We start from the raw sequence: 25,694 nt of genomic DNA on the forward strand, positions 1-25,694 counted from the left end.
TCCTGAGCAGGCACATTAGGGAGAAGGCCGCACGCCCAGAGAAGCTCATATACTAGGCAGGGGACCACTGGCACTCGGGGAGACACCCCCACCCTCACTCGCAACCCTCAAGGAGGGTCCCAAAACCCTGAGAAGGGCCAACGACACACACTCAAGGGAGGAACACACACGTTCAGAGAAGCACCCACTTACTCAGAGACGTACACACATGTAAGCTGCCTGACATCATGAGGGTCCGTTGAGCAAAATGGATTTCAAATGTGAATTTCCTTCCCTTTCCATCCTCAGTTCCTCCTTAAGGTAGTCCCCGTTCTCCAGCATTTGCTTCCTTTCTCCCTCCAGTTGATAAGCCTGGCGCATGCTTCAGAGCACAAACTCTGGACTCAGGCTGCCCTGCTCTGCCTCCCAACAGCTGTGTGACCTTGGGCAAGTCACATCACCTCTCTGAGCTTCAAACTATAGGATTGAGAGAGAGAAAATACATGTAAGATGCCTGGCTCATTGTTGGCACTAATCAAATCTGTCCTTTAAAAGGCTGCTGGTTGAGGCGCCTGGGTGGCTCAGTTGGTTGGGCAACCAAGTTCAGCTCAGGTCATGATCTCATAGTTTGTGGGTTCAAGCCCCATGTCGGGCTCTGTGCTGACAGCTCAGAGCCTGGAGCCTGCTTCCGATTCTGTGTCTCCCCCTCTCTCTGCCCCTCCCCTGCTCACACTTTGCGTCTCTCTGTCTCTCAATAATAAATAAACGTTAAAAAATTAAAAAAATAGTAATAAAAAATAAAAATAAAAGGCTGCTGGTGCTTGGGCCCCTGTGATGATTACACTCATGAGTAGCTCCTACCTGTGCTTTCGGACACCCCTGCATTTCCAGCTCACTGCAGAGCTCTGGCCTGGTTGGGGGTAGGGGACCCCCTTCCTCTCTGGCAGGGTCACCTTTATTCCCCTGCCCTCGACCTCAGTACCTGTCCTCGAAACCTTTGAACTGTGGCTGGGACCTAGGCCAACCCAAGACAATATCTGGGCCGGGTGAACATTGCTTTTCAAGGCCTTTCTTTTTTTCTTTTTTCTTTTTGCCATATTTTTTTCTTCCTTTGGACTTCATCTTTCTAAAGCCTTTTCTGACCCCTTGTTAGTGGGAGCCCAAATACAACAGTCAGCATCTGTCTGCAGCAAAGACCTGAGAGTCACAGAATCAGAGTCATCCAGTATAACTTGCACCTAAGTTTTAAATCCCCCCCCACCCCCAGATGGTCTCCCCAAAGTGATGACTGAGGTGGAACTTAATTCAGTACATGTTTACTAAGTGCCCACTCTGTGCCAGGCACTCTGAGGTCTACTGAAAACAGAGAGACAGATTCCACTGGCTACAAAGCAGGTGAGCTATATGCCTCCTATGGTGGTTGGGAGTGTTCAATGAAATCCTGAATGAAAGTGCTTTGGAACTAGTAAAACCTCGGCAATATGTTCATTTCCTTTTGTTGTTATTTAAGTCACAGTTGAACTTCCACATAACCTACTGATGCTTTCCAAATTCTAAAAGTTCCAAACTGTCCCTGCTTGATAGGTGATTGCTGGCCACACTCATTAGTCTAGAAATGCTAGGGCGAGGGAGCCAGTTCTTTGTGTCTGCACACTGTGTGAAGTTTGAATGTGTGTCTCCATCCTTGTGTGTATCAATTTTTGAACCACAGGACCGGATTCAAATCTCGATTGGTGGAGTTCTATTTCCTACCAGCTGTGTGACAAATCTCTTTGAACTTCAGTATCTTTGTCATAATAGTACCTATCCCCCAAAGCCTCTAGAAGAGATTGTGTAAGATAGAGTTTATAAAGCACCCGACAAAGGATAGGTGCTCAGAAAATAAACTCCGTACCTGCTTCGCTGTGGGTGTCCACCCCTCCACCCCAGATGCCAAGCCAGATCCTGGACATCTCATGGTCACTGCCTACCTGTTGAAACAAGGGGTTAGTTAACTTCTGGGTGGCATGGCTGTACCAAGCCAGGCTGGATTTGGGTTGGAAGAAGGAGAAAGGGAGGAAATTCAATTCCAAATCTGACTCTTTAATTTTTTTTAATGTTTATTTTTATTTTTGAGAGAGAGAGAGACAGAGGCAGAGACAGAGTGCTATTGGGGGAGGAGCAGAGAGAGAGGGAGACACAGAATCTGAAGCAGGCTCCAGGCTCCGGGCTGTCAGCACAGAGTCTGACACGGGGCTCGAATCCACGAACCTCGAGATCATGACCTGAGCGGAAGTCGGATGCTTAACCGACTAAGCCACCCAGGCGCCCCCAAAGCTGATTCTTAAAAACAGGAGTAGTGGGGTGCCTGTGTGCCTGTGCTGACAGCCCAGAGCCTGGAGCCTGGAGCCTGCTTCGGATTCTACGTCTTCCTCTCTCTCTGCCCTTCCCCCACTCTCTCTCTCTCTCTCTCTCTCTCTCTCAAAAATAAAAATAAACATTAAAAAAAAAACACAGGAGTAGTCATTCTGCACTTTAAGAATAGATGTCTGTTGGGGTGCCTGGGTGACTCAGTCAGCCAAGTGTCTGGTTCTTGATTTCGGTTCAGGTCATGATCTTATGATTTGTGAAACTGAGCCCCACATTAGGCTCTGCGCTGGCAGTATGGAGCCTGCTTGGGATTCTCTCCCTCTCTGCCCCTCCCCCAGCTCAAAATTAATAAACATGAAAAAAGATTTTTAAAAAAGTATAAACATCCCTTAAAGTATGGACAGGAAAGGGTTTTTTAGGGGGGGGGGAAGAAAGCTCCAAATTTCCAAGAAATTTCCAATGCTGAGTCTTTCTGTTAGAAAACACAGGTTTTCTCTTGGGGCGCCTGGGTGGCTCAGTCAGTCAAGCATCTGACTTCAGCTCAGGTCATAATCTAATGGTTCATGAGTTTGAGCCCTGCATTGGGTTGGTTGCTGTCGGCGCCGAGCCTGCTTTGGATACCCCTCTCTCTGCCCCTCTCCCATGCTTGCTCTCCCTCTCAAAAAATAAACATGAAAAAAAAAAGTATTTTTTTTTAAAAAGAAAACAAAGGCTTTCCCTTAATGTCCCCAGTACCTTAGTGTCTGTCTTCCTATCAAATGCACCACCCCCTCTTGCTTTTCTCTATCCTGTAGAATAAAATACTGTCAGGTCCAGCTATGTTCTGAAAAGGTCCCTTGAAGGGACAGAAGGAAAAGCATAGGCACAGAAGGACAGAAGCTTTGACACAGGCAGACATGGGTGCAAATCTTGGATCTGCCACTTACTGGCTATGTGACCTTGGGCAAGTATGTTAACCTCTCTGAGCCTCAGTTTCCTTGGCCATAAAATGTGTCTATGAGATAAGGTATGAGTAGGCACACAGTTAAGATTCAGTGAAGGATGATGATGATGATAGCACCAATTACTTCTGAACTATTGAGTAGCCTATCTTGGAGGCCCCTGGAATCCTCACCCCTATAAGGACTCATGCCTTAGATCCCCAGGCTTCCCACATTCCCCTTCTCAGTATTACCCACATTCCTGAGAACAGTCTCAGCAGGAGCCATTAAACTCACCTGGCACCACCCATTCCACACACCAGGGGCTATCTAGCACAGAAAAATAACTAATTGGTTCCCACAGCACTTTCCATCCCTCTTCCCCTTTCATCCTCCCAGCTGTGAGGTAGGTGGATATTATTTTCCTTCCCATTGTGCGGAGGTGACAACTGAGGCAGAGTGAGGGGAGGCAGTCCATACAGGAATTTGAGCCTGGTCTTGATTCTGAATTCCCTGTGCTTTCCTTGTATCATAGGAGTTTCAAGCAGCACTTTGAGGTCTAGCCTTGCTAATGGGAGAAGGAGCATGTTTTTTGTTTTTGTTTTTGTTTTTTTGGAACATGCTCTATGTGTATGGCTGGAAAGTCCTGAGCACACAGTTACAGGCACTTTAGGAGCAAACAAGTAGCTATTAGGAAATGCAGCATCTGGGGATGTTCTGAGACCACAGCAGGCCACCCTAATGCTAATGAGAAGGGAGAGAGTGGACAGGGAGTCCAGTGAGGGGGAGGCCAGGGTCCTGGCCCCAGGTTCACGGCTGACCTCCCCAGTAACCCTGGGCAAGCTTCTGAGGTTCCCTTGATTCCCACTTTAGAACACAACTGGAAAAAATAGATAGGTAGATAAATAGATAGAAACTCAGTTTAGGCAAAAAGACATCTGCGGTTCTCATCATCATTACTTTGGCTTTGAAAGCAACAGCTCAGAGACCCCCCACCATTTTTAAAAATTTTAGAGACAAAACAGTATAACTTAATAGTTCTGCCAACTCTTCAAAAAACAGAGAACACAACACTGAATTTTTTTCTTCTTTTCTCCTTCTTTTTTTTTTTTTTTCTTTCTTTCAATTTTGGCAAAGGAAGATTCAGTTCCTGGAAATGCTTACAAAATGATTCCTGACACTGGGAGGAGATAGTTTAAAAAGGAAGAAGGAGACGACAAAGAAAAACTATATACTTATATACATCAAGGAAGAATGTGGAAAGAAAGGATAAACAAAAGGAAGAAAAGAAAGGACTAAAGGAGGGAGGGAAAAAAAGACTTTAAAGGGCCCCAATTCAAGGAACGTTATCAAGTTCCCAGCATCTGCAATTGACAAGCCGCTCGCCTGTCCGGGCGGCGCAGACCCCGCCCCTTTCTCGGGTGTCGGGCGCTCATTGGTGGGGGCGGCAGTCGCCGACCGGTGACTGCCCGAGGAAAGGTTGCCTGGGACACGCATCCCTGTGTGAACGCATGACGTCCCACCCTGGCGCCAGGCTGTCTGGGGCTGAGTCTTAGATCAACACAGCTGTGGGACCGGGACCCACAGCTGGGCAAAGGAGCGGATTCCTCAACAAAAAATAGGATTGTGAGAAAAGTTCTGAAACAAAAACAGCGCAGACAAAAGCCTTAATGACATCCTTTCATAAAAATAAAAAATGCAAGAGGGGGGAAAAAGCTGGTAAAAGGAGCAGAACTGGGAACAGAAAGTTCAGAGGCATTTGGAATAAGAGGCTGAGGCCCCGCCACCACTAAACTAGTTGCAGAAGGCCTGAGCTAGCCCTCCAGTTCGCTGTTGGAAAAAGAAGTCTCTAGGGTTCAAACTTTATTCAGGATTCCCAACGGTACCCTGCTTCTTTCAGAATTAGAATCTTAGATTGGAGAAGACCCTCAGAGGTCGTTTGCTCTCCACCCCGCCCCCCTGGCCGCCCCCTCCCCCCCCCCCCGTCATTTTGCAGAAAATTCGGCTCAGAAAGGAAGGAAATTCGTCCAAGGCCACATTGCAAGGTGTTGGCATGGCCAAGCCACAATTCTGCTTGCTAATCCCACTGCATCCTTCTCCTGCCTTGTGTCACACAGCCCATGGGTATTTCAGCCTGAAAGCATCTGGGGAAATAATAAACGTGAAGGTGCTTTGCAAACAGCTACACAAGCCTGAGGCATCAGTGGTAGTAACAGAGGAGGGGAAAGGAGTGAAGAGAACCTGTGTGGACCTGTGGACCGAGCACCTACCACACACCTGGCCCCATGCCGTGTCCCCAGGCACCAAGGAGAGTAACAGATCTGGTGGAGGGAGCATGTCAGGTGCCTTGCAGAGCAGAGGCATGCAATAAGTATTTGTTGAATAAATGAGGTAGGTCTAATTAGCTTCATTTTATAAATTGGGGGATTGAGACACAGAGTTGACTTAGGACAACATCATTAGTAAAAGAGAAGAGATTTGAACCTAAATCTACCTGGCCCCAAAGGCCATAATTTTTCCAGAACCCCCCCCCCCCCCACATACACACCCCGGGTTTGACCATTTTGCACAAACCACAGAAGTCTGCATGATAGAAAAGGAAAAGGTTTTCTATTTGGTCGTTCAGGAGTCGGCATAGCCACCATTTTCCCTTCCCATGACCAAACAGCTGGAATTCTCTTCTTTTGATGTCTGTAGTTATAGACTGACTTGTGTACTCCCAAGTTGTTTTCTTCCTCCTTCTTGTGCTAGAGTATGAGAAACTTAAAACCATTAATATTCTAGAAGAAATCTTTAGAAGACCCCTTTCTTGGAACAGAGCCCTGTGGTATGATGGCAAGCAATGGTACTTCAGGGTTAGCTCTGCCATTAGCTATGGCGTGACATTGGACATGTTTTATAGCCCCTCTCTGGGCCTTTTACCATCCCACACCTGCTTGTCCAAATTTCATAAAGCCTTAGATTCCTGGTATTTGGAAGGATTTAAAATAATCATTGACACCACCTCCCCATATTATCCCCAAGGCAACCAAGGCCAGGGTACCTAAGCTTGTTCAGGAGTGTGTGGCAAATTATTGGCAAGGCTGGGATGTTGATTCCAGTGTCCTTTATACTATGACTATTTTGAGACTCTCTTAGCTCTGGGCTCCCATTGTCCTGTTAATCAGTGCCACATACTATAGAACTCTTAATTGTTTCCTGTGTTAATCTTGTCTCCCCAAATTGTGAGATTCTTGAGAGCAGGAGTCACTGTTTTATGTGAGGTGACTCCATAAATATTTACCAACTGATTGATTTAGGAAACAACCATTGGGGGATCCCACCTGGTCAGTTCCAAGATGAAAACCAGCACTTTGAGGCTGCAAATTCCCTAAAGTTCTGGGAAGTTACAAGAAAACAAGCAGAGAATACTTGAGTGCAATGTCCTGTTGCAATACAGAGCTTAGCTCTTTCCTGGGCTCTCAGATAGAGCTGGAGCTATTTCAGCAAGGCTAAGAATAATCAAGTCCAGGTGGCCTACCCTTCCATTGCAAAAAGGGACAGACAATAGAGTGATGAAATTACCAAACTATTGTTTTCTGCATAGAGGTGTGTGGAAAGGGCAAAGCAAGAATTAAGAGATTCGCTGACCCAATGTGGGACTCCTAAAAAGACTAATGAAGAAACTATCCTGTCTGTAGGCCCATATTTAAAATCCAGTCCAAAAGTCTAATCAAACTCACTTCCAAAACACAATTGGGCATATATTTGGCTCCTTATGGAGTGCATAGGGCCAGAGGGTGGGACCTCCCTTCTTTCTCCATGCAAAAATCACGGATTCAGCCTGCTTTCTCCTTTTTTTTTTTTCTTTTCCCCTGTTGCTCAAATAAATTGTGTTCTTTGCTCAAACCCCCTTCCCCTCCTCCTTCTGCAATCTCAGCGCCTAGCCCAAATCTGTTTTCTTCATTGTAACCTCAGCTTCACCGCAATTAATTTTTTTCCCCTCTGGTCACAAGATAATTCCTGACGCCAGTGAGTCTGGAGGTCAGACGAACAGCAAATTGGGGAACAAGGCGGCACTAATTCCTTACAAGTTTCCCTTGAAAAATCCTTTGCTTTAAAAAAAAAAAAAAAAAAAAAAAAAAAAAGCTTCTTTGCTGTTCAGGGATTTATGACCTCAGAGGAGCTGTGGGTTCGAACCAGTGTTGGGCTGTGGGTGGACTGGCAGGGGGCAGGGAACTCAAAGATCTGGGGCGCTGCCAGGAAAAGGCAAATTCTTAAAGTTAATAGTTTTAAGTGATTTTTAAAATCCTTGCTGGCAAAGAGGCCTGCCTCTCCCCAGTATCAGCGCTTCCTCATTCTTTGAATCCGCGGCTCCGCGGTATTCGGCGTCAGACCAGCCTGAGGAAGCCTGTTTGCAATTTAACCGGGTTGTGAACGCCCAGGGCTGGCGGAGGCGGGGCCGAGAGTCACGTTTTGCATAAGGGGGCGTGCCTTCGAGGCGGGCTCTATAAGTACGGGCCGCTGAGAGCGTGCGCGCGTTGCCAGCTGCCTTAGGGGTCCGTTGGCTCTCTGGGTCCTTTCGGCACCTCCGGTCTCATTCCTCACTATGAAGGCGCTGAGCCCGGTGCGCGGCTGCTACGAGGCGGTGTGCTGCCTGTCTGAACGCAGCCTGGCCATCGCGCGGGGCCGCGGCAAGGGTCCGGCAGCCGAGGAGCCGCTGAGCCTGTTGGACGACATGAATCACTGCTACTCGCGCCTGCGAGAACTAGTACCCGGAGTACCGCGAGGCACTCAGCTTAGCCAGGTGGAAATCCTGCAGCGCGTCATCGACTACATTCTGGACCTGCAGGTGGTTCTGGCCGAGCCCGCCCCGGGACCCCCAGACGGCCCGCATCTTCCCATCCAGGTGTGTGGGGGCGTGCGCGGGAGCCGGGGCGGGGCTGAGCTCCAGAGCCCGGATGCTGCTGAGACCCCCCCCCCCCGCCCCCGAGCGTTCCCAAATACCATGCATAACTTTCCCCTCTTTTCTTTCTCCCAGACAGCCGAGCTCGCTCCGGAACTTGTGATTTCCAACGACAAGAGGAGCTTCTGCCACTGACCTGGCAGTCCTGGCGCCTCCAGGTGAGTATCCGCCGCCTTCTCCAGGGGCTGGAGGTGGGGCGGTGCTTAAACGACAAATCATGGAATTGGTAGGCCTGCCAAGGGATTGGGGCCTCCTCAGCGTAGGGAAAACGAGGCCAGAGAGGGGCTAGTGACTTACCCGTGGTCACATCAAATGAATGACGGAACCAATTCCCACCCAGTGTGCGTTTCAACCTTCAACGCACTTTGCCCCTGCCCTCCCCCCGTGGCCAAAGACACGAGAAAGTAGGCGCAGGTAAATAAATTAGCCGTTCTGTTTGGAGTTTGGTAAAGGAAGCTGTGTCTTTCAGCCCTTGTCCAACTAGTGTCAATTCCAAGAGGGCGGGGTGGTTGCGAGCTCCGCCTGTGGTCCTTTGGCGCCAACTGGGTGGGGGCAGCGTGGGGCGCGGAGTTATCAGCTGGAGGTAGAGACCAAGTTTCCTCCCTGGCGCCGGGCAGTCTGCGGACGGCCCCCGCCTCGGCGCGCTCGGCGGAAACTGATGGCTCCCTGGTCTTCTTTCCTCCCCCGCCCAGAACGCAGGTGCTGGCGCCCGTTCCGCCTGGGACCCCAGGAACCTCTACGGCCGGAAGCCCGAAGGCATGGATGGGCCCCAACCTCGCCCTGCCCACTTGACTTCCCCGAACCCCTGCCTCGAGGCTGGACCTGGCGCCCGGGAGCGAAGGACTGTGAACTTGGGTGGCCTAAAGGGCCAGAGCTAGCTCTGGGCACCAGCTGGGCAACGTCACCCAGCCCCCACCCCACCCCCAGGTTTTAAAGACTGTCTTTCAGAGTGTGGAGGTGGGGGGTGGTGGGGGGAGTGGCTGCTCTCCAAAGTCTGCCAAGGCAGCAGTAGAGCTGGTCTTCTGGTCTCCTTGGAGAAAGGTTCTGTTGCCCTGATTATGAACTCTATAATAGAGTATATAGCTTTTGTACCTTTTTTGCAGGAAGGTGACTTTCTGTAACCATGCAATGTATATTATTAAACTTTTTATAAAAGTTAACATTTTGCATAATAAACGGTTTTTAAACACTTGAGTATATAGTTTGGTTCCTTAAGTTGCTAACACTCTGCGAAGACTGAATTTAGGGGAAATACGTGTCCTTCTTGGACCTTGGGGAAAACGCAAACTTGCTTATTTAAGGGGGATGGGAAAATGCCAGCTAAGACTGGAGGGGGGGGGAGTGGAAAAGGCTCATGATGGGAGCTCCACATCCATTGAGGTTTGGGTGCAGAGAAGATCCTGGCCCTTGTCCCCTCATTTTACAGATAAGGGAAGATGTGAGGGGAAGTGACTAGCACAAGCTCACCCAGCAGGTTGGGAGCTCAGGATAGAAATTAGGTTTCCTGAGCCCCAGTTCTTAGGTCCCTTGAGCTCTTTGCTGCATTACCAGATGGTCGTCGTCTTCAATGTCATTAATGATTCATGAGGTCTTTCTAGCAGGGGATGTGGAAGAGTAGTCTCACCTGGTGCCCAGACGGGTGGTGGTTGATAGACCCATTTCAGAGATGAATAAGCACATGGGGGCCTGGTTTCATTTCCCTCCTCATGCTCTCTGGTTTGGCTTCCCCTTGGGCTTTCAAATTTGGAAAAAGTAGGAGAGGGGTTTTTCTCGTCCCTCAAATCCCTAGCCACTCTGATCAGAATGATTCGGGTGCTCGTTGGAAATACTAGTTCCAACTAGTTGGTAGTTGAGGGCTCTGAGACTAGACTGGGAATTTGAAGAAGCTGCCCTACAGCCTCCATTCCTTCCGGTATTTTCTTCCTATAACACCTCCATCGGGAGTCTACTCTGTAAAGCATCTTTATCCCTTTTTCAGAAATGGAGAAACCAAGGCTCAGTAGATAATGGGTCTCAGTCAGGTTCTCAGAGCCCCTTGAGAGAAAGCGATGGGATTTTAACCTAACTACAGTGACTATAGCTGTAGGGGACAGGGACAGAGCCTGAGACTGGCCATCCCATAGGTCCAGGTCTGAGAGTAGGGCAGAAGACAAGACCCCCCCCAAACCCACACCATCCCCTTTTGCCCCCCACCTGGCAGCTCCCCAGGTGGGCTCCACCAGGCTCCTGGCCTCACTAGATTCCTGTTTATGATATGATCTCATCTGTGTTGGCCCCTGGCATGAGTTACTTCAATATTTCATAACAAACAGGTCACGTCATCACTCTTCATGCCTTAACCTTGGTGAGCTTTCAGGGGTGAACAGGGGCATGTGCAGGGGGGGCAAGGGGGGGGACTTCTGTCTTTGCTAACCGGCTGACCAGCCGTTCCTGTTTCCTGGTTTCTTCTGACGATCCGATGGCAGGTATGAACACTCTTCAGAAAATACATGCACACACCTTTGGAGAGTACTAGCAGACCTCCAGTCCCCTGGGAAGTCCTCAGTCCCCATGCGTGGAACTCTTGCTCAAACCAGGTAGACCCGGGTTGGGTCCACCTTGGTTTGGATTGTTGGGTGTGCTTTGCTGGCTCTGGAGACAGCCACACGGGTGCAGATCCTGACTCTGTCACATGCTAGCTATACAACTGCAAGCTAGACTGCCTCTCTTTGACCTTCAGGTTCCACATCTAACTAATTGCTGATCCTGAGCATACTATTCGGAGGCCCCCGGCTCTACATTAGACCATGAGCTGCAGTAAAGCCAGGCGCTGAGCGTCTACCCTTTCTGCCACGGCATGCTGCTTCCTGCTCACTCAGAAGCGGTGGGACTGGAGAAGGCTGGAAGGAGCCGAATGGCTCATCTGCCAGGTGACCTTGAGCAAGCCGCTTCACCTCTCCAAGCCGCTCTCCTCCTTTGCCCAGCAGCTGGCAGCTCTCGAACTCTCCCTCCCTGGACAGAAGATAATGGTGGGAAAGTTCTTTGAAATGCATCACACACCTACAAGGTATTATTAAGCTAATTCCAAGGAAATTGCCTGTCAGGTCTGCTGAGACTGAGCTGTTCAGGTGGCCGGGACAAAAGCTGAAACCAGGCTGCCAATTCATTAGTCATTAGAGAGTGAAAGCAATTTGGCCTCAGGTCGGAAAAGTCTGAGAGAGAGGATAGTGTCTTCTGTCATAATCACCTATTCAGTGCCTGCCAGATGCCAGGCTCTATTTTATCTTCTTTTCTTCTAATCCTCACCACAACCCAGCAAAGTGGGTATCATTATCCCCATTTTACAGAAGAAACCGATTCAGAGGGGCTGAGGAACTGGATGCCGGTCTCACCACAAAGAAGTGGCACAGCAAGGATTAGGAAGCCCAAGTCCGCGTAGCTTCAAAACCCACGTCTTCACGTCGACTCCAGGCCAGTTCTTCTCCCTCTCCGTTCCCTGTGCCGGGTACTAGTTCAGTCCCCAGTGGGTGCTTGCTGAAGGAACGACCCAGGGCCACCTCGGGTCTCTCCCTCCTTTGTGAAAGGGGGTGACGGTCCTTCCCTTACAGGTTTGGAATTCAGATGAAAGGGAACATACATGAAGCATATGTCAGGCTCTCTGAAACACAAGGGTCAGTAAGACTCAGCGTCTTACGTCCATTATCGCATCAGCTCTGAAATAGGGCCATTTGGGAGAGATTTGTACTTTGTAAATAAAAAACAAAACGAAACTAACAAAACAGGCTCAGAACACGCGAAGTAACTTGCCCGAGGCCACCCAGCGCCTAAGTAACCAAGCAGGGATTCAAATTCATGCCCGTGACACCGGAGATGATGCCCTTTGGAGGAGGCCAGTGATAGCTCTCCCCAGCTGCGGATGCACCCGACAACCTTCAATTATCTGTTTTCCCGGCCTCATCACCTCTCACGGCCACCACTCTTCATTCCCCAGGCTACACTCTAAAGCCTCCTGTCGCTCTCTTTCCCGCAGAACTGCTTCTCGGCTCCCCTCTGCCCGCGCTCCCCACCCTGCAGCTGGGCAGCCGCTTTCCACCCGCCGCGGCTCGGAGCCCGGGCAGGGGTGGAGCCTCGGCCCACGTGGCCCGGAGCCCCGCAGGCCGGAGGAGAGCCGGCCCCGCCCCTCGCCCCGCCCCCGGCCCGGCGACCCGCGCTCCCCCCCCCCGCGGGCCCTGGGGGCCGCTCGCAGGTGTTCACTGGCGCCCGGATGTCTGAGCTCTGGCTCCGCTCTGGCTCCGGCTCCCTCCGCAGCCTGCGGGCGGGGCTCCCAGCCCATCCGGAGCCTCGCGGCGCCCCCGCCGCTCTGCCAGCAGCGCGGCCTCCCAGTTCCCAGCCTCCCGGCCTGGGGGGGGCCCCCCACCCAGCGGAGTCGCTGACCCGACTGCTCTCCCGCTGCCCCCAGCTGCGCTCGGGCCGCTGCAGCCTCCGCGTGCCCCCACCCCGCTTCCTGCCTAGGCAGTTTTGCCCTGGCCGGGCGGCCGCCCTGGATCGCACCCCGTTCCTTCCTTCCTTCATTCTTTCAGGCTACTCGCATTCCTCGAGCGCCTGCGACGTGCCCCGCACAAGGCCAGTCCGACCTTCCGAGTGTGGCCCCAGGCCCACCGGGGTTCTCCGGGAAGCCTCTGTCCTCCGCCCCAGTCTCCCTCCCCATCCCGCCCCACTCTCCTCTCTGATGTCCTGTTTCACCCACAATTTAGCCTTGAATTGTTCTCTGGTTATTTCTCCTGTTAAGGGTCAGTCAGTGACAAGGTCAAGGGGTCTCCTTGTGACCCAAATCAGGGGTGAGTCTGCAAGTAGGGTAACGAGTCAGAGTGTGGCCAGAGCTGGAATTCTGCCAGACTGCGGCAGGGTTTGTGGATAAACCTGCTGGCGGATAAACCCAGAGCCTGGGTTAACAGACACGGTGGGAAGGTCAGTCTGAGTAGCATCAGTGGTCGAGGTTAGTGAGTCAGTCTATGGGTCGGGTAGGTGGGCAGTCCAGATCAGGGCTGTAGGTTACTTAGGAAAGGAATTGAGGATTGCCTTTGACAAGTCAGATAAAGGAGGGGGGGGGGGTAGTGCTGTAACGTTTGAACTCAGATTCATATTCCTCCAGAGCTGGGGGCTGACTGTAGGTAGTCTCCCCCCTAAACCACCCAAGCTGTAGAACTGACTTTCCATCTGGGGACCCTCCTTCTCCTCAACACCACCACCCCACTCCACTTGGTGCCAGATGTAGGAGGCAGAGCCCTCAAGGGGCCAGACCATGGTCAAAGGGAGCCCAGGGGGGTAGTAACACTGGCCAAGGTAGGGAGGCCATAGGCTTCCTGCGAACCCCACCCTGGAGCCACCTTGGTCTGCAGGTAAGTTGATGTTCTTCCCTGCACCTTTTGTCATTGGCTCGTAAATCTAAAGCTTGTCACGGATAGAAGGGCTCTTATGGGTCACAAATGTGGCCCAGAGAGGAGAAGGAACCTGCTCGGCGACACACAGAAAGTTGCTAGTCAAGACAGGACTCAAACCCAAGCCTCCTACCTGCCTATCTAAGGGCTCTTTTTGTGATATCTGCTTACCCTGAGCAGAGACCGTCATTCCCACTTTAGAGATGGGGCAGCTGAGACCCTGAGAGGCTTAGGGCCTCACACGCTTTCTACAGAGAGACTGTCAGGGGCTGGTCCACACCCCTGTCCCTCCGTGCACCCTGAGGATCTGGAAATGTGAAGTCAAGGACGGTGGTTCGCTGGAGCATTGCCTCGTTGTCATTGCCACCCAGCCACCTCCCTCCTGCTCTCATTAGGAGCAAATGAAACAAGGGTGGCCAAGCATGAGTTGGAAGCTGGGGAGGGGAGAGAAACACTTTTTAAGAACTGCTGGGGAAAAGCTTAGCTGGGTTCTTGTGGAAACATATGGAACTCATTACCCTAAGTCGAGGTGGTCCCTGGCCAGCTGGCAGTTGGTTTGGGGCTAAAAGTGTGAGCTGTGTGGCAATAAGGGTACCAAGGCATGGCGGACCCCTTGGAAATACCCCACCTGCTCACTGAACCAGGTTCTTCTTGAACCTGGTTTTGTTTCTAGTCCATGCCATTTTTTAGCATTAAACCAAAAAAAAAAAAAAAAAGTTTAAAAATAAGGGTTTCAAGACATTCCAGGCTACTAGGCCACTGTAGGTCACGCGAGGAGGAGGTGAGGACTCGAGGACCATCGAGACAGATGCTACCGCACCACACACACACCCTGGCTCACACACATCCCTTCCCCAGCAGGGCCCCTGACAGGTCTTACTGTGGGGTCCAGATACACGAAGGATTGATCCCAGCTTGCATTCAGATGGGTCCCAAGGAGCCTAGATGTTGGTCACGCATCTCGTTAATGGCATTTTCCACCGTAGATTTGTCTCCTTCTACAAAGAGAGCAGCAAGAAGGTGTTCAAAAGAGGCCACTCACTCGTGCACAGCATTTTCATCTACATGGTAATAGGAGACTTGAGGGGCTGCCTCTATTTCACTCCTGCGAGGCCCACAGATATTAGGGGACCCGCAAAAGGTCACCCTGGAGTAAGTGTCAGAGCCCAGGTCTCCAATACAGCCTCCACATCCAGTGTCGTTGATGTCTGTAGCTCTTTTAGAACTCTGTACAAACCAATGAATCATACAGAATTGGCCTCAGCCAGCCACTCGAGCCCTCCCGCACTTTCTGAGTCTGGGAATCAGACAGATGCTGGTTGAGATCCTGACTTTGCTACGTATCAGCTGCGCCCTTACAGGTAAGTTACTTATCCTCTCCGAGCCTCACATGACTGCTTTGATGATTCAATCAGATGACATATGTAAAGTGCCTGGCACTGGGTAGGCCCTGGGTGACCCCAACCACAGAGCTAGCTGGGCATGGCTGTCACATTCCTCATATAATTCTTTGCTCATCTTTCCAGGGAGGCAGTGTTGTTGGCATAATCCAATCACGGCATCTCAGCACTGCCTGCCCAGCACAGATGCCCTTCAGAGCCCTTTCACACACACCCAGGAGCATCTGATCAGCAAGACAGCCAGGTGTCTTGAGGAGTAGAGCTGGGACTAAAAGCAGGACTCCAGCCCCCTAGTACCTCCATTCCCAGGCTGTGCCACATTGGACAAGCTCCTTCACCTCTCTGAGCCTCAGTTTTCCCTTTTTTTTTTTTTTTTAAGTTTATTTATTTCTTTTGAGAGAGAGCAAGAGAGGGGCATCTGGGTGGCTCAGTCGGTTGAGTGTCCGACTTGAGCTCAGGTCATGATCTCACGGTTCGTGAGTTCAAGCCCCACATCAGGCTCCGTGCTGACAGCTCAGAGCCTGGATCCCGCTTTGGATTCTGTGTCTCCCTCTCTCTGCCCTTTCCCCACTCACACTCCGTCTCTCTCTCAAGAATAAATAAACATTAAAAAAAAAAGAGAGAGAGAGAGAAAGAGAGAGGGAGAGTCAGAGAGAAAGGGAGAGAGAGAATCCCGAACTGACTCCATGCTGTCAACATGGAGCCCAGCGTGGGGCTCGATCCCACAAACCATGGGATCAGGACCTGAGCAGAGATCAAGAGTCGGATGCTTAACCGACCGAGGCAGCCAGGCGCCCTGAGCCTTAGTTTTTCATCTGTAAAACTCCCAACGGCCCCTCTTTCAAAGGGTGGTCGTAGGAATGAAATAAGACAACAGAGGTAGAGTACCTGGTACAGGTGAGGGGCTTGGGGCTGGCAGCCTTCCTGATTTTATCAGGAGAAAGTCAAGCAGCAGCCAACTGTTTCTTCATCATCCTCACCTGCAAGTCCTTTTGCCAGTGTTCAATTGAACTGACAACAGATAATGCGGATGTTCTAATTCTTGGTGTTGAAATGCTTCTGTGTGCCCACATTGCCCCACTTGGCGGCTGCGTGAGCTTGATCAGGTGACTTAACTTCTTTCATCCTTAGTTTCCGCATCTTTCTGCACCTATAAAACGGGGGTGATAGTGCCTGCAACAGTTGTGAGGATTAAACTAGTTAACACACAGAACTCTCAGACTGGTGCTTGGTACATAAAAAGAGCCCCCCGATACTAGTTGTCTTTCGTTATCTTAAAAGACCACGGGAAGTTTACGTTCTCATGCATTCTATAGCCATCTGTGCTTTATGAAGTCATAATGTCTCAATTTTTTAAGTAACGTTGACATTTCAGAGAGATGTGCAGGTTTTCATCACATGCCTTTCTGAGACCCAGCCAACTTCACACGTAGTCACACATGTGCACACGCCCCTGCACGTGTAGACACACACACTTTGAGAAAGCCATGCTACACTATGCTGCTTCCCAAATGGGCTGAAACCACCCCTCTTACCTTGGAGAACTGCCTGCACTCTCCCTCCCCCTCATCATGCTTTGTGGAGTGAGACAAGAAAGGGTGGTCACCTCTCAGCAGGAGCGTACTCGTAGGCAAAACTGACTTGGGAGCAAGTCCAGGCTCCAGCTCTTAAGCTGAGAGTTAGAGCCCGGGTCCCAGTCCTGGCTCTATCCCTCTCTTGCTGTGCAACCCCTGAGCAAGTACCTTCACTTCTCTGAGCCTTGGCGTCTCCTCTGTGAAAAGGGGCTGACCATTTCTACCTTGCAGGATTGTTGTAAGGATTAGGGAAATCCTAGAAAGCCTGGCACACAGTGGCTGCCCCATAAATGAGAGCTGTTAAGAGCTTGGCTGTTTTTTAAATTTAGTAAAAGCTATCTTTTATATATTCCTCAATAAAATGGGGCCATTGTTTCTATGCCTTACATAATATGTTTTATTGGTTTTATTTATTTATTTTTTAATTTTTTAACGTTTATTTATTTTTGAGACAGAGAGAGACAGAGCATGAACGGGGGAGGGGCAGAGAGAGAGGGAGACACAGAATCTGAAACAGGCTCCAGGCTCTGAGCAGTCAGCACAGAGCCCGACGCGGGGCTCGAACTCACGACCGCGAGATCGTGACCTGAGCCGACGTCGGACGCTTAACCGACTGAGCCACCCAGGCGCCCCTGTTTTATTGGTTTTAAACACATCTGTTAATCCAACAAAGGTTCCCCCCCCAAACATTATTTTATTTCCCATTTTATTCATATTTTACAATGTCTGGGCAAATCGTTGAAGCCTCCTGAGGCTCAGTTTCCTTATCTCTAAAATGGGGAAAATGCCTTCCTCACCAGGTTGTTTTGAGAATTTAATGAGGTGGTGTATGTAAAAGTGCTTTGTAAAGTCAAACAAGTGGAAGAGATTATTTTCTGCCCTCGTTGCCCTTCCCCTCTCACTAGGCTGAATTCCTCAAAGACAGGAGGGAGTTTTGTTAACCTTTGTATCCCCAGCACTGAATGTGTAGTAATAAACCTAGTAATAACAGTGACAGCGATAAGAACTTTCATTTCTTGAACACCCACTGTGTGCCGTGTCCCAGACTAAGTGCATCATCGTAGGGGAAGGAGGAAGGATAGACATTTAGAAGTTTTTGGTTCCCTCTGCTGATTATTTAAAGGTGAAGGAATTGTTTCACTTTTCCCATGGGCAAGTTCTGTCTTCTATACTGCAGATAAATTAATCTCATTCTCGGGTCTTATACATTGTTTGGCCAACCCAGTCGGGTAACAAGAATAGTAGTTTTTAGTTTCCTTATCCACAAAATGGGCTTGTGAGCAACTTACCTCATAGAAAAGTGTCCCACAAATGACAGCTTGCCTTCCCTCTTCTTTCCTCCCCACCTCCTCACACCTTTCCTTTGGAGAAGATGGTGATAGGTCAAGATGGTGATAGGTCAAGATGACTGGGCAGAGGGCTGAGTCCCTTCACCCCTCTGGACTTTTGTTTCTTTTTGGCACAGGAAGATCTTTTTGGAATAATTCCCTGATTCTGAAACCCTCCGAGTCTTGCCTCTTTCAGAAATTCTCCCTTATCGGCTACACTGCCAAATATTCGACTCACCCAAATACCACATGCCCCCCATGAGCATGTTGTGTGTTCCAAGTAGATTTAAATTCTAGGGGCACCTGGGTGGTTCAGCAGGTTAAGCCTCCGGCTTCAGCTCGGGTCATGATCTCACTGTTAGTGAGTTTGAGCTCTGCGTCAGGCTCTGAGCTGTCCTGGAGCCTGCTTCAGATTCTGTGTCTCCCTCTCTCTCTGCTGCCCTCCCCCCAAGTGAAATAAACATTAAAAAAATTTTTTTAAGTCCTAGAAGGCAGAGTTGTGTGTTAGGGGTTTGATTTCTATTTCCCTAAGCATTTCTTCATCATCTCACTTCATCCTTTATAAACCTTTCAAAGTCCCCAGGTCACAGATGAGGCAGCTAAGTCTAAGAGACAAAAAGAGCCTCGGTTAAGACCAGAGAGCCAGTCCTATGACCCAAGACATGCCAGGAGCCTATGTGAGCTCAGGTACTCTCTAGTACCTTCTTTTGTTTTTTCTTTAAAGATTTTATTTGGGGCGCCTGGGTGGCTCAGTCGGTTAAGCATCCGACTTCGGCTCAGGTCATGATCTCACGGTTTGTGGGTTCGAGCCCTGCAGCGGGCTTTGTGCTGACAGCTCGGAGCCTGCTTCAGAGCCTATGTCTCCCTCTCTCTCTGCTCCTCCCCCACTCTCACTCTGTATCTCTGTCAAAATCGACATTAAAAAAAAAAGATTTTATTTATTTTTATCAGGTAAACTCAGCACCCAACATGGGGCTTGAACTCATGACCCTGAAATCAAGAGTCACATGCTCTATCGACTAAGCCAGCCAGGCACCCCCTTTGAGTGCCTTCTCGATACCAGGCTCTGTGCTTGGTTCATCCTCCCAGTAATTTAAAAAAGCAGATGTTGTCCCCACTTTCCAGACAAGTAAGCTGGGATTTGGACAGGTAAAGTAACGCGCCCAAGTCAGACAGCAGTAAGAGACAGAATCCTGATTTGATCAGGGCTGCCTCCTGAATGTGTGATTTTTGTTTAATATTTTGAGGCACTTTTGCCGTTTGGGGGCCTCGGAAGATGGCCTCTCCAAGTCTCTGCAGTGGTAGTCTTTTACCCCAAAGTAAGGAGTGACTTCCAAGGCTGACCCCATGCCCAGTTTTCTCAGCCTCAGCAGCAGGGTCAGGGGATTCCTAGAGCACAGCACACAGAGCTCCTGCAGCAGCATCTGCATCAAGTGCCCCCATCCCCAAAGCCCATTGTCTCCCCAGGAGACAATACAGATAAAGGACCCAGCCTAGTGGGCTGCCTGCATCAATCTGTAACCATGGAAACCCCGAGGGAGACAATTCCAAAGCTCCCCCAGCCACCCTCCGCCCTGCAGCTGTGGCTCCAGGAACCCAGCCTCCAGCAGAAGGGGCATCGCTGATAATTGCCACCCCCCACCACTACCACTACCAAATGGGACACAGCTGGGCTCTCCTCCCCACACATCGTCCCAGCCTCTCAGTCCTAGAACTGGTGTTAGCTAAGGGGCCTTGGATACATTTAAGGCCTAAAGTTTATTTCTGTTGCAGGAAGGTCAGTTCCGTGAGATTCGGGCGCAGGCTGAGATAGATCATTGATCCCAGGGTTGCCCGCAGGGGGAAAGGGGACTCTGAATCCTTAACCCTTGAACTGTCAACCGGGCCTCCCAGGAAGGGCTTAGGTCCTCAGCACATGACTCCCCTCTGGTGGCCAGTTGCTGTAATTGTCAGTGGAGGCTCCGGGGAGGAACAAAAATGACTTCTTCCTGGGTAGCTGCTGTGATCCAGACACCTACACATATGAGATCTAATCCTCATAACTACCCTGTGAGGTGGGTATTCTTACCCTACTTACATGTACTGAAGCCAAGGCTTTCTGAGGAAATCCTGAAGTAAGGCTAGATGGCAGAGTGGATGAACCCTGGCTCAAAACCTGCCCCCATCATCACCAGCCCTGTGACCTTGGGCAAATTACCTAAACTTTCTGAGCCTCAGTTTCTTCATCTGCAAAGCTGGGGTGATAACAATACATAGTTCATAGGGATGTTATGAGGATTACATGAGTTAAGATTTTTAAGCTGTCAGAATGGTGACTGGCACATAGTAAATAAATACAATTCTGGGCCCTCATACTCAAGCTCTGTGCCTTCAAGGCATATCATTGAACTACTCCCGGCCTCAGTTCTTTCATCCGTAAAATGGGGCTAATCGTGGTTTCCCCACAGGGCTGTTGTGATCACGTGGATTTGTGGATTTGGGGTATGAATGTGCTTGCTTTGCTACTGTTAGCATTGTTGCTTTTAATCTGCCTGTTGGGGGAGGAACAATCATGAGGGTGGGGGGCAAGTGGGATTAGAAAGTAAGGGGACGCCTGGGCTGCTCAGTCAGTTAACTGTCTGACTTGATCTCGGCTCAGGTCATGATCTCATGCGTTGGGCTCTGGGCTGACAGAGTGCAGCCTGCTTGGGATTCTCCCTCTCTCCTCTGTGCCCCTCCTCCTGCTCTCTCTTTTTCAAAATAAATAAATAAATAAACTTAAAAAAAAAAAAACAAGGAGAGTAAGGCCAGGAGAAGGTGGTGCCTGAGAATACTGGCCCCTATGACCTCTTTGGCCCCACAAGGTCCCCAGTTCCCCCAATGCAGAGTCACAAAGAGATTCTGACAGTGGCCAGAAGCTTTCCTGGGAAGAGATTGGGAGTGATCCTTCAGCCATTCTAAAAAACTTTCACTGAGTTCAGTTCAGTAAGCAATTCTCGCACTTCTGCTCTGTGATGGGCACTGGGCTGGATACTGGAGTGTAATGATAGACAAGACAAGGAACAGCTTAAATCTGGAGAAGAGGATAGAACAGAAGAACCACTGTAATTACACTGTGAAATGATGACAGCTTGAGATTCTTAATAGGAGGTGGGGAGCAGGCATCAGCGTTCTGATGGGGGGTGGGTGGTAGGAGCTATCACCACCCAGACCTGTATGAACGTCACCTGGGCTCCAAAGGCTGGATGTCTTACTTATTTCAAGAGGATTCTGAGTCTTCTTTTCTTAGTTTTTTTAAGTTTATTTATTTATTTTGAGATTGAGAGAGAGAGAGAGAGAAAATTCCAAGCAGGCTCCGCACTGCCAGTGCAGAGCCCCACCCGGGGCTCAAACCCACAAACCCATGAGATCATGACCTGAGTTGAAGTCCAGAGTCGGATGCTTAACTGCCTGAGCCACCCAGGCACCCCGAGTCTTATTTTTCAATGTTGGTAATTGATCTGGATCCTTGATTTTGCTGTCCCAGGTTCCAGTTCTGTTAATCTGAAGAGTTCTAGAATACCCACTGTTATTATTGAATGTTGTTTGAGATCACATATGTATACAAGGTACACAGCATTCTCAATGATTTGTGTATCTGAGAAACTTGTGTCTGAGAGCAGACCTTGTTTTTTCCTGGTGGAAGAGACAAGACGCATGGGTGGCTCAGTCGGTTAAGCGTCCGACTCTTGGTTTCAGCTCATGTTGTGATCTCGTGAGTTGGAGCCCGCATGGGTGGCTCATGAGTGGAGTGGGTGAGTTGGAGCCCCATATGGGGCTCTGTGCTGACAGCATGGAGCCTGCTTGGGGTTTTTTCTGTCTCTCTGACCCTCCCCCCTCTCTAAATAAATAAACATTAAAAAAAAAAAAGAGGAGAGAGGACATAGGTAAACAGGGAAAGCAGGGATGTTAGAGGGGAGTCAGAAGTGCATTCGATCAGAGCCTAAGGTCCTTGTGTGAAGGGGGCTGAAAATCAGAGGGGCTCGGGCAAAGGGGTGGCCAGGCCATGGTGGGGAACTTCTTGCCAGAACTTATTAAGCTAGAGAGTGACAAGGTCAGGTGTGCATTTTAAAGAGTTCCTGCAGGAAGAGGAGAGAACTAATTGGTAATTGCAGGAATTGTGGGTGGTGCTTGCCTACCCTACTAGTCTGGGCATCTCTATTGGGACTTGAATCTGACTGCCCTCCTACAACATGGGACCACCTTCACAGGACCCAACATCTGTGAAAACCATCTCCAGGGTCTGGAGACATCTGGGAAGGATCCGGCCAATTTGGTAGCCCTGGCCTTCCAGCAGGGCTGCGTTTTTCACATCTTTTTTCTCCTCCCCAAGCCCACAGTGTGTGTGTGGGGTGGGGTGGGGGGGCGGTCGGGGCTGACTTGTTGACCAGAATAGATAGCCTTGCAGATTTAGGGCAGTTGCCTGAGTTTACCTCTAGATGGCAGCCTTAACCCTTAAACCTCACCAGCTTCCACCCAAAGGCCAGAGAGGAGAGAAAAGGAGTAACTACCAAGCTTGCCCAGCCACCTTAAGTGCACATCATTATCTCTGGTTTACAGTTGAGAAAACTAAGGCTCCAAGAGAGGCGAAGTCATGGGTCCAAAGTCACACAGATAGGCAGGTGGAGTGGCAGCTTCTCTTCAGCTTCTCTTGAGCCGTAATTTGCTCACCTGTGAAACGAAACTGATCCACCTCTGGCAACACAACCTTATTTTCTGTCACTATAGATTTACCTATTCTGGACATTTCACATTAATGGAATCATACAATAGATGGCCTTCCATGTCTGGTTTCTTCCACTTAGCGTAATGTTTTCAAGGGTTTCCGTGTTGTAGCCTGTATCAGTCCATCATCCCCTTTTATGAGCGAATAATTTTCCATTGTACGGCTAACACATGAAATGTATCCATTCATCCACTGATGGACATTTGGGTTGTTTCTACTTTTTGGTTATTATGAATAAGTCTGCTGTGAACACTCATTCTCAATTCTTTTGGGTATACATCTAGGAGTGATATTCCTGCGTCTTATGGTAACTCTCTGTACAACTTTTTGAGGAACCGGCAAACTTTTTTTCAAAACCGTCAAACTTTTTTTCCAGTTTACATTCCTCCTGCAGTGTATGAGAGTTCCAATTTCTCCACATCCTGGACACTTGTTTTTGTCAGTCTCATCAATTACAGCCATCCCAGTGGGTGTGAATCTCATTGTGGTTTTGATTTCCTTTCCCTAATGGGCAGAGATTTTTCTCCCTTCCTTCCCACAGTGCCCATTTGGCTTCTCTCTTGATTTTAGGTTCATCTGAACAGGTAACACACTGGGGAGCCCCCAAACAGGAGGTCTGTACCTTCAGGAAGCTTCTATCAAGAATTTTGTATTTTGGGGGCGCCTGGGGGGCTTGGTCGGTTAAGCCTCCGACTTCGTCTCAGGTCATGATCTCACAGTTCGTGGATTTGAGCTCCACGTCGGGCTCTGTGCTGACAGTTCAGAGCCTGGAACCTGCTTCGGATTCTGTGTCTTCCTCTCTCTCTGCCCCTCCCCTGCTCATGCTCTGTCTCTCAAAAATAAATAAAGTGTTTAAAAAAAAAAAAGAGTTTTGTATTTTGATAAACAAGACTTTGAACAGAGGGAATCTGAGCATTTTTCAGGAGACGATACACCAGAGATGAGGTACACCAGTTGGAATGGAAGTTTGCTTGGGTTTGGGAACTTTTCCAGAGTTTTGGGGTGTGTCTGGAATAGGGTCTTTCTCCCTTACCAGCTGTGTAGCCTTAAGCAAGTTCTTTAATGTCCCCCATGCCTTGGCTTCCTCGTCTGGGAAATGGCACTAAGCATCCCTAACTTATTTAGTTGGGTGGGGCACACTCTTTCCACCCTCACCAATGTCTGCAGCAGTAGAACCCTGGATTCAGTAGCAGAATGTACCCTCCTTCACCTGGGACACCGGGGATAAGCTCTTTAGTCAGAATGACTCAGTGCCTTGGGAGCCAGAGGTCTGAGTTCAGTTCCTGGTCTCATCTCTAACCAGCCCTTAGTCAAATCTCCCTGCATGTTTGAGCCTCAGTTTTCTCATCTGTCCAAATTGCACCTGTGTTATAGGGAAATATCAAGGTGATAGTGCATATAAAGTGCCTAGCTGGGTGCTTTATGCCGGGAGGTGCTCAGGAAATGTGAATTATCATCACCATATCACTGAGCACAGGCCTGCTATGGCCTGGCACCCTCAGAGAGGAAGGCAGAAAGATGAAAACAAAGCATGGGTCCTGTTCCCAAGGAGCCTAGAGTTTCCTTAAATGTCTGACTTCAGGCTTTTTGCTCCTGCCACTCCGCCATTTGAGTTGGGCCTTAAAGCTGGGTCAGAGTTGAGCATGAGGGGATGGAAGGGAGAAGGGGCCTTGGGGATATGGAGCCACGGTAGCAAAACCTGGGAGATGGGAGCGTGTAACCCAGGAATGGAAAACTGCAAATGTTCTAGTTTCGTTCCACTGGGGCTTCTTCTGGTCCATCTCACACAAATCTTAGATAAAATATATTAAGTGCCGGGGCACCTGGCTGGCTCAGTTGGTGGAGCATGTACCTGTTGATCTGGGCGTTGTGAGTTCAGTCCCACGTTGGGTGTAGAGATTACTTAAATATATGTTAAAAAGAAACAAATAAGATAAAATATATTAAGTGCACAGTAGTGCCCCTCTGAGGACTTTGAGGACAACTTACTGAATCGCACAGTAAATAGACAGGTCACTTTTGCCATCCCCATTTCAAAGATGAGGAAATTGAGGCTCAGAGAGGTCCAGTAACCTGATCAAGAGCACAAGCTAGGAATGGATGGGGCAGGGATTCGTGTTTGGGGAGATAGACTACAGATGTGCTCCCACAGGAATTAGTCAGTTCCCAGGCAGTGAAACTAAAGCCAGCCCCAGCTGCCCGAAACTCAACCACAGAGAGCTGGCTCTTGGCCCCCCCTTGCTGGCTCCCTTCTTTAGTCTCAGCCCCACCCTACCACCCCCATTTCCCTTCCCGGCCCTAGGGCTCTGCTCCTCCCCCAAACCTGCTCTGCCACAATTCCTTCCAGGATCCTTCATCTGTAAAATGGGGATAATGATAGTGCCTGTCTCAGGGGGGTGTTGTGAGAATCATCACCACCACCATTTCAATAGTGCCTCAGAGTCCTGTGAAATCAGCCGAGTAGAAGCATTGTCCGCGCTTGATAGTTGAGGAAACTGAGGTTGAGGGGTAGAGCAGCAGCCTGTCCAGGGTTGCTCAGCTAGGAAGCAGAGAACGCGACTTGACTTGGAGCCTCCTTACCACTAAACGGAGCTTTGTTTGTTGAGTCGAAACACACTACGCATGGGAAGAGGTCAAGAAGCACTCTGGGAGGGGGAGGCAGGCAGGGAAGGCTTCCTGGAGGAGGTGAGGTTTAAGCTGGGCCTTGAAGGATCAGTGAAATGTGTAGACTGGAGTAAAAGGGTCTGTGTACTGGAGATAAGGCCAGAAATGTAACCACAGCTGCTATTTCTTTATGAACTAGGCTCCGTGCTGACAGCTTTACATGCATTATCTCATGAGATTTCCCCACAATCCAATGAGGTGGGTGTTAATAGGGATGAGAAAAGTGAGGCTCGGAGAGTTTATAAAACTTGCCCGGGATCACACAGTTAGTAAAGTAACTACCTGGGTTTGGGTTTGAACCCAGTGCTGTCTGCTACAAAGTCTGGGCTCTTAATCACCGTGCATTAGTGCCATTTCATCCATGACATCTGAGT

General features: G+C 49.6%; 1 protein-coding gene and 1 long non-coding RNA gene across 4 annotated transcripts; one reads left to right on the forward strand and one right to left on the reverse strand.

Moving 5' to 3' along the window:
• Positions 1 to 1,872: 1,872 nt before the first annotated feature.
• LOC124515939 (uncharacterized) lies at positions 1,873 to 15,989 on the reverse strand. 3 transcript variants are annotated; one of them, XR_006962933.1, is made up of 3 exons: positions 15,899 to 15,989; positions 14,491 to 14,608; positions 1,873 to 1,949 (listed from the first exon to the last, which is right to left on the reverse strand). It is a non-coding gene; the product is annotated as an uncharacterized LOC124515939 (long non-coding RNA). The 3 variants fall into 3 exon arrangements; XR_006962931.1 differs by lacking the exon at positions 1,873 to 1,949 and adding an exon at positions 10,376 to 11,184; XR_006962932.1 differs by lacking the exon at positions 1,873 to 1,949 and adding an exon at positions 10,376 to 11,830.
• Positions 7,785 to 9,387, forward strand: ID3 (inhibitor of DNA binding 3). Its single transcript, XM_047085018.1, has 3 exons — positions 7,785 to 8,136; positions 8,269 to 8,351; positions 8,886 to 9,387. The coding sequence occupies exons 1-2, from the start codon at positions 7,837 to 7,839 to the stop codon at positions 8,326 to 8,328; spliced, it is 360 nt and encodes a 119-aa protein (XP_046940974.1). The 5' UTR covers positions 7,785 to 7,836; the 3' UTR covers positions 8,329 to 8,351; positions 8,886 to 9,387.
• Positions 15,990 to 25,694: the final 9,705 nt, after the last annotated feature.

This window comes from Lynx rufus, unplaced genomic scaffold (assembly GCF_022079265.1).
Source record: "Lynx rufus isolate CCGP_SWC_20201006 ecotype Redwood Valley unplaced genomic scaffold, mLynRuf1.p SCAF_2, whole genome shotgun sequence".
In the NCBI taxonomy this organism is placed as follows: domain Eukaryota; kingdom Metazoa; phylum Chordata; class Mammalia; order Carnivora; family Felidae; genus Lynx; species Lynx rufus.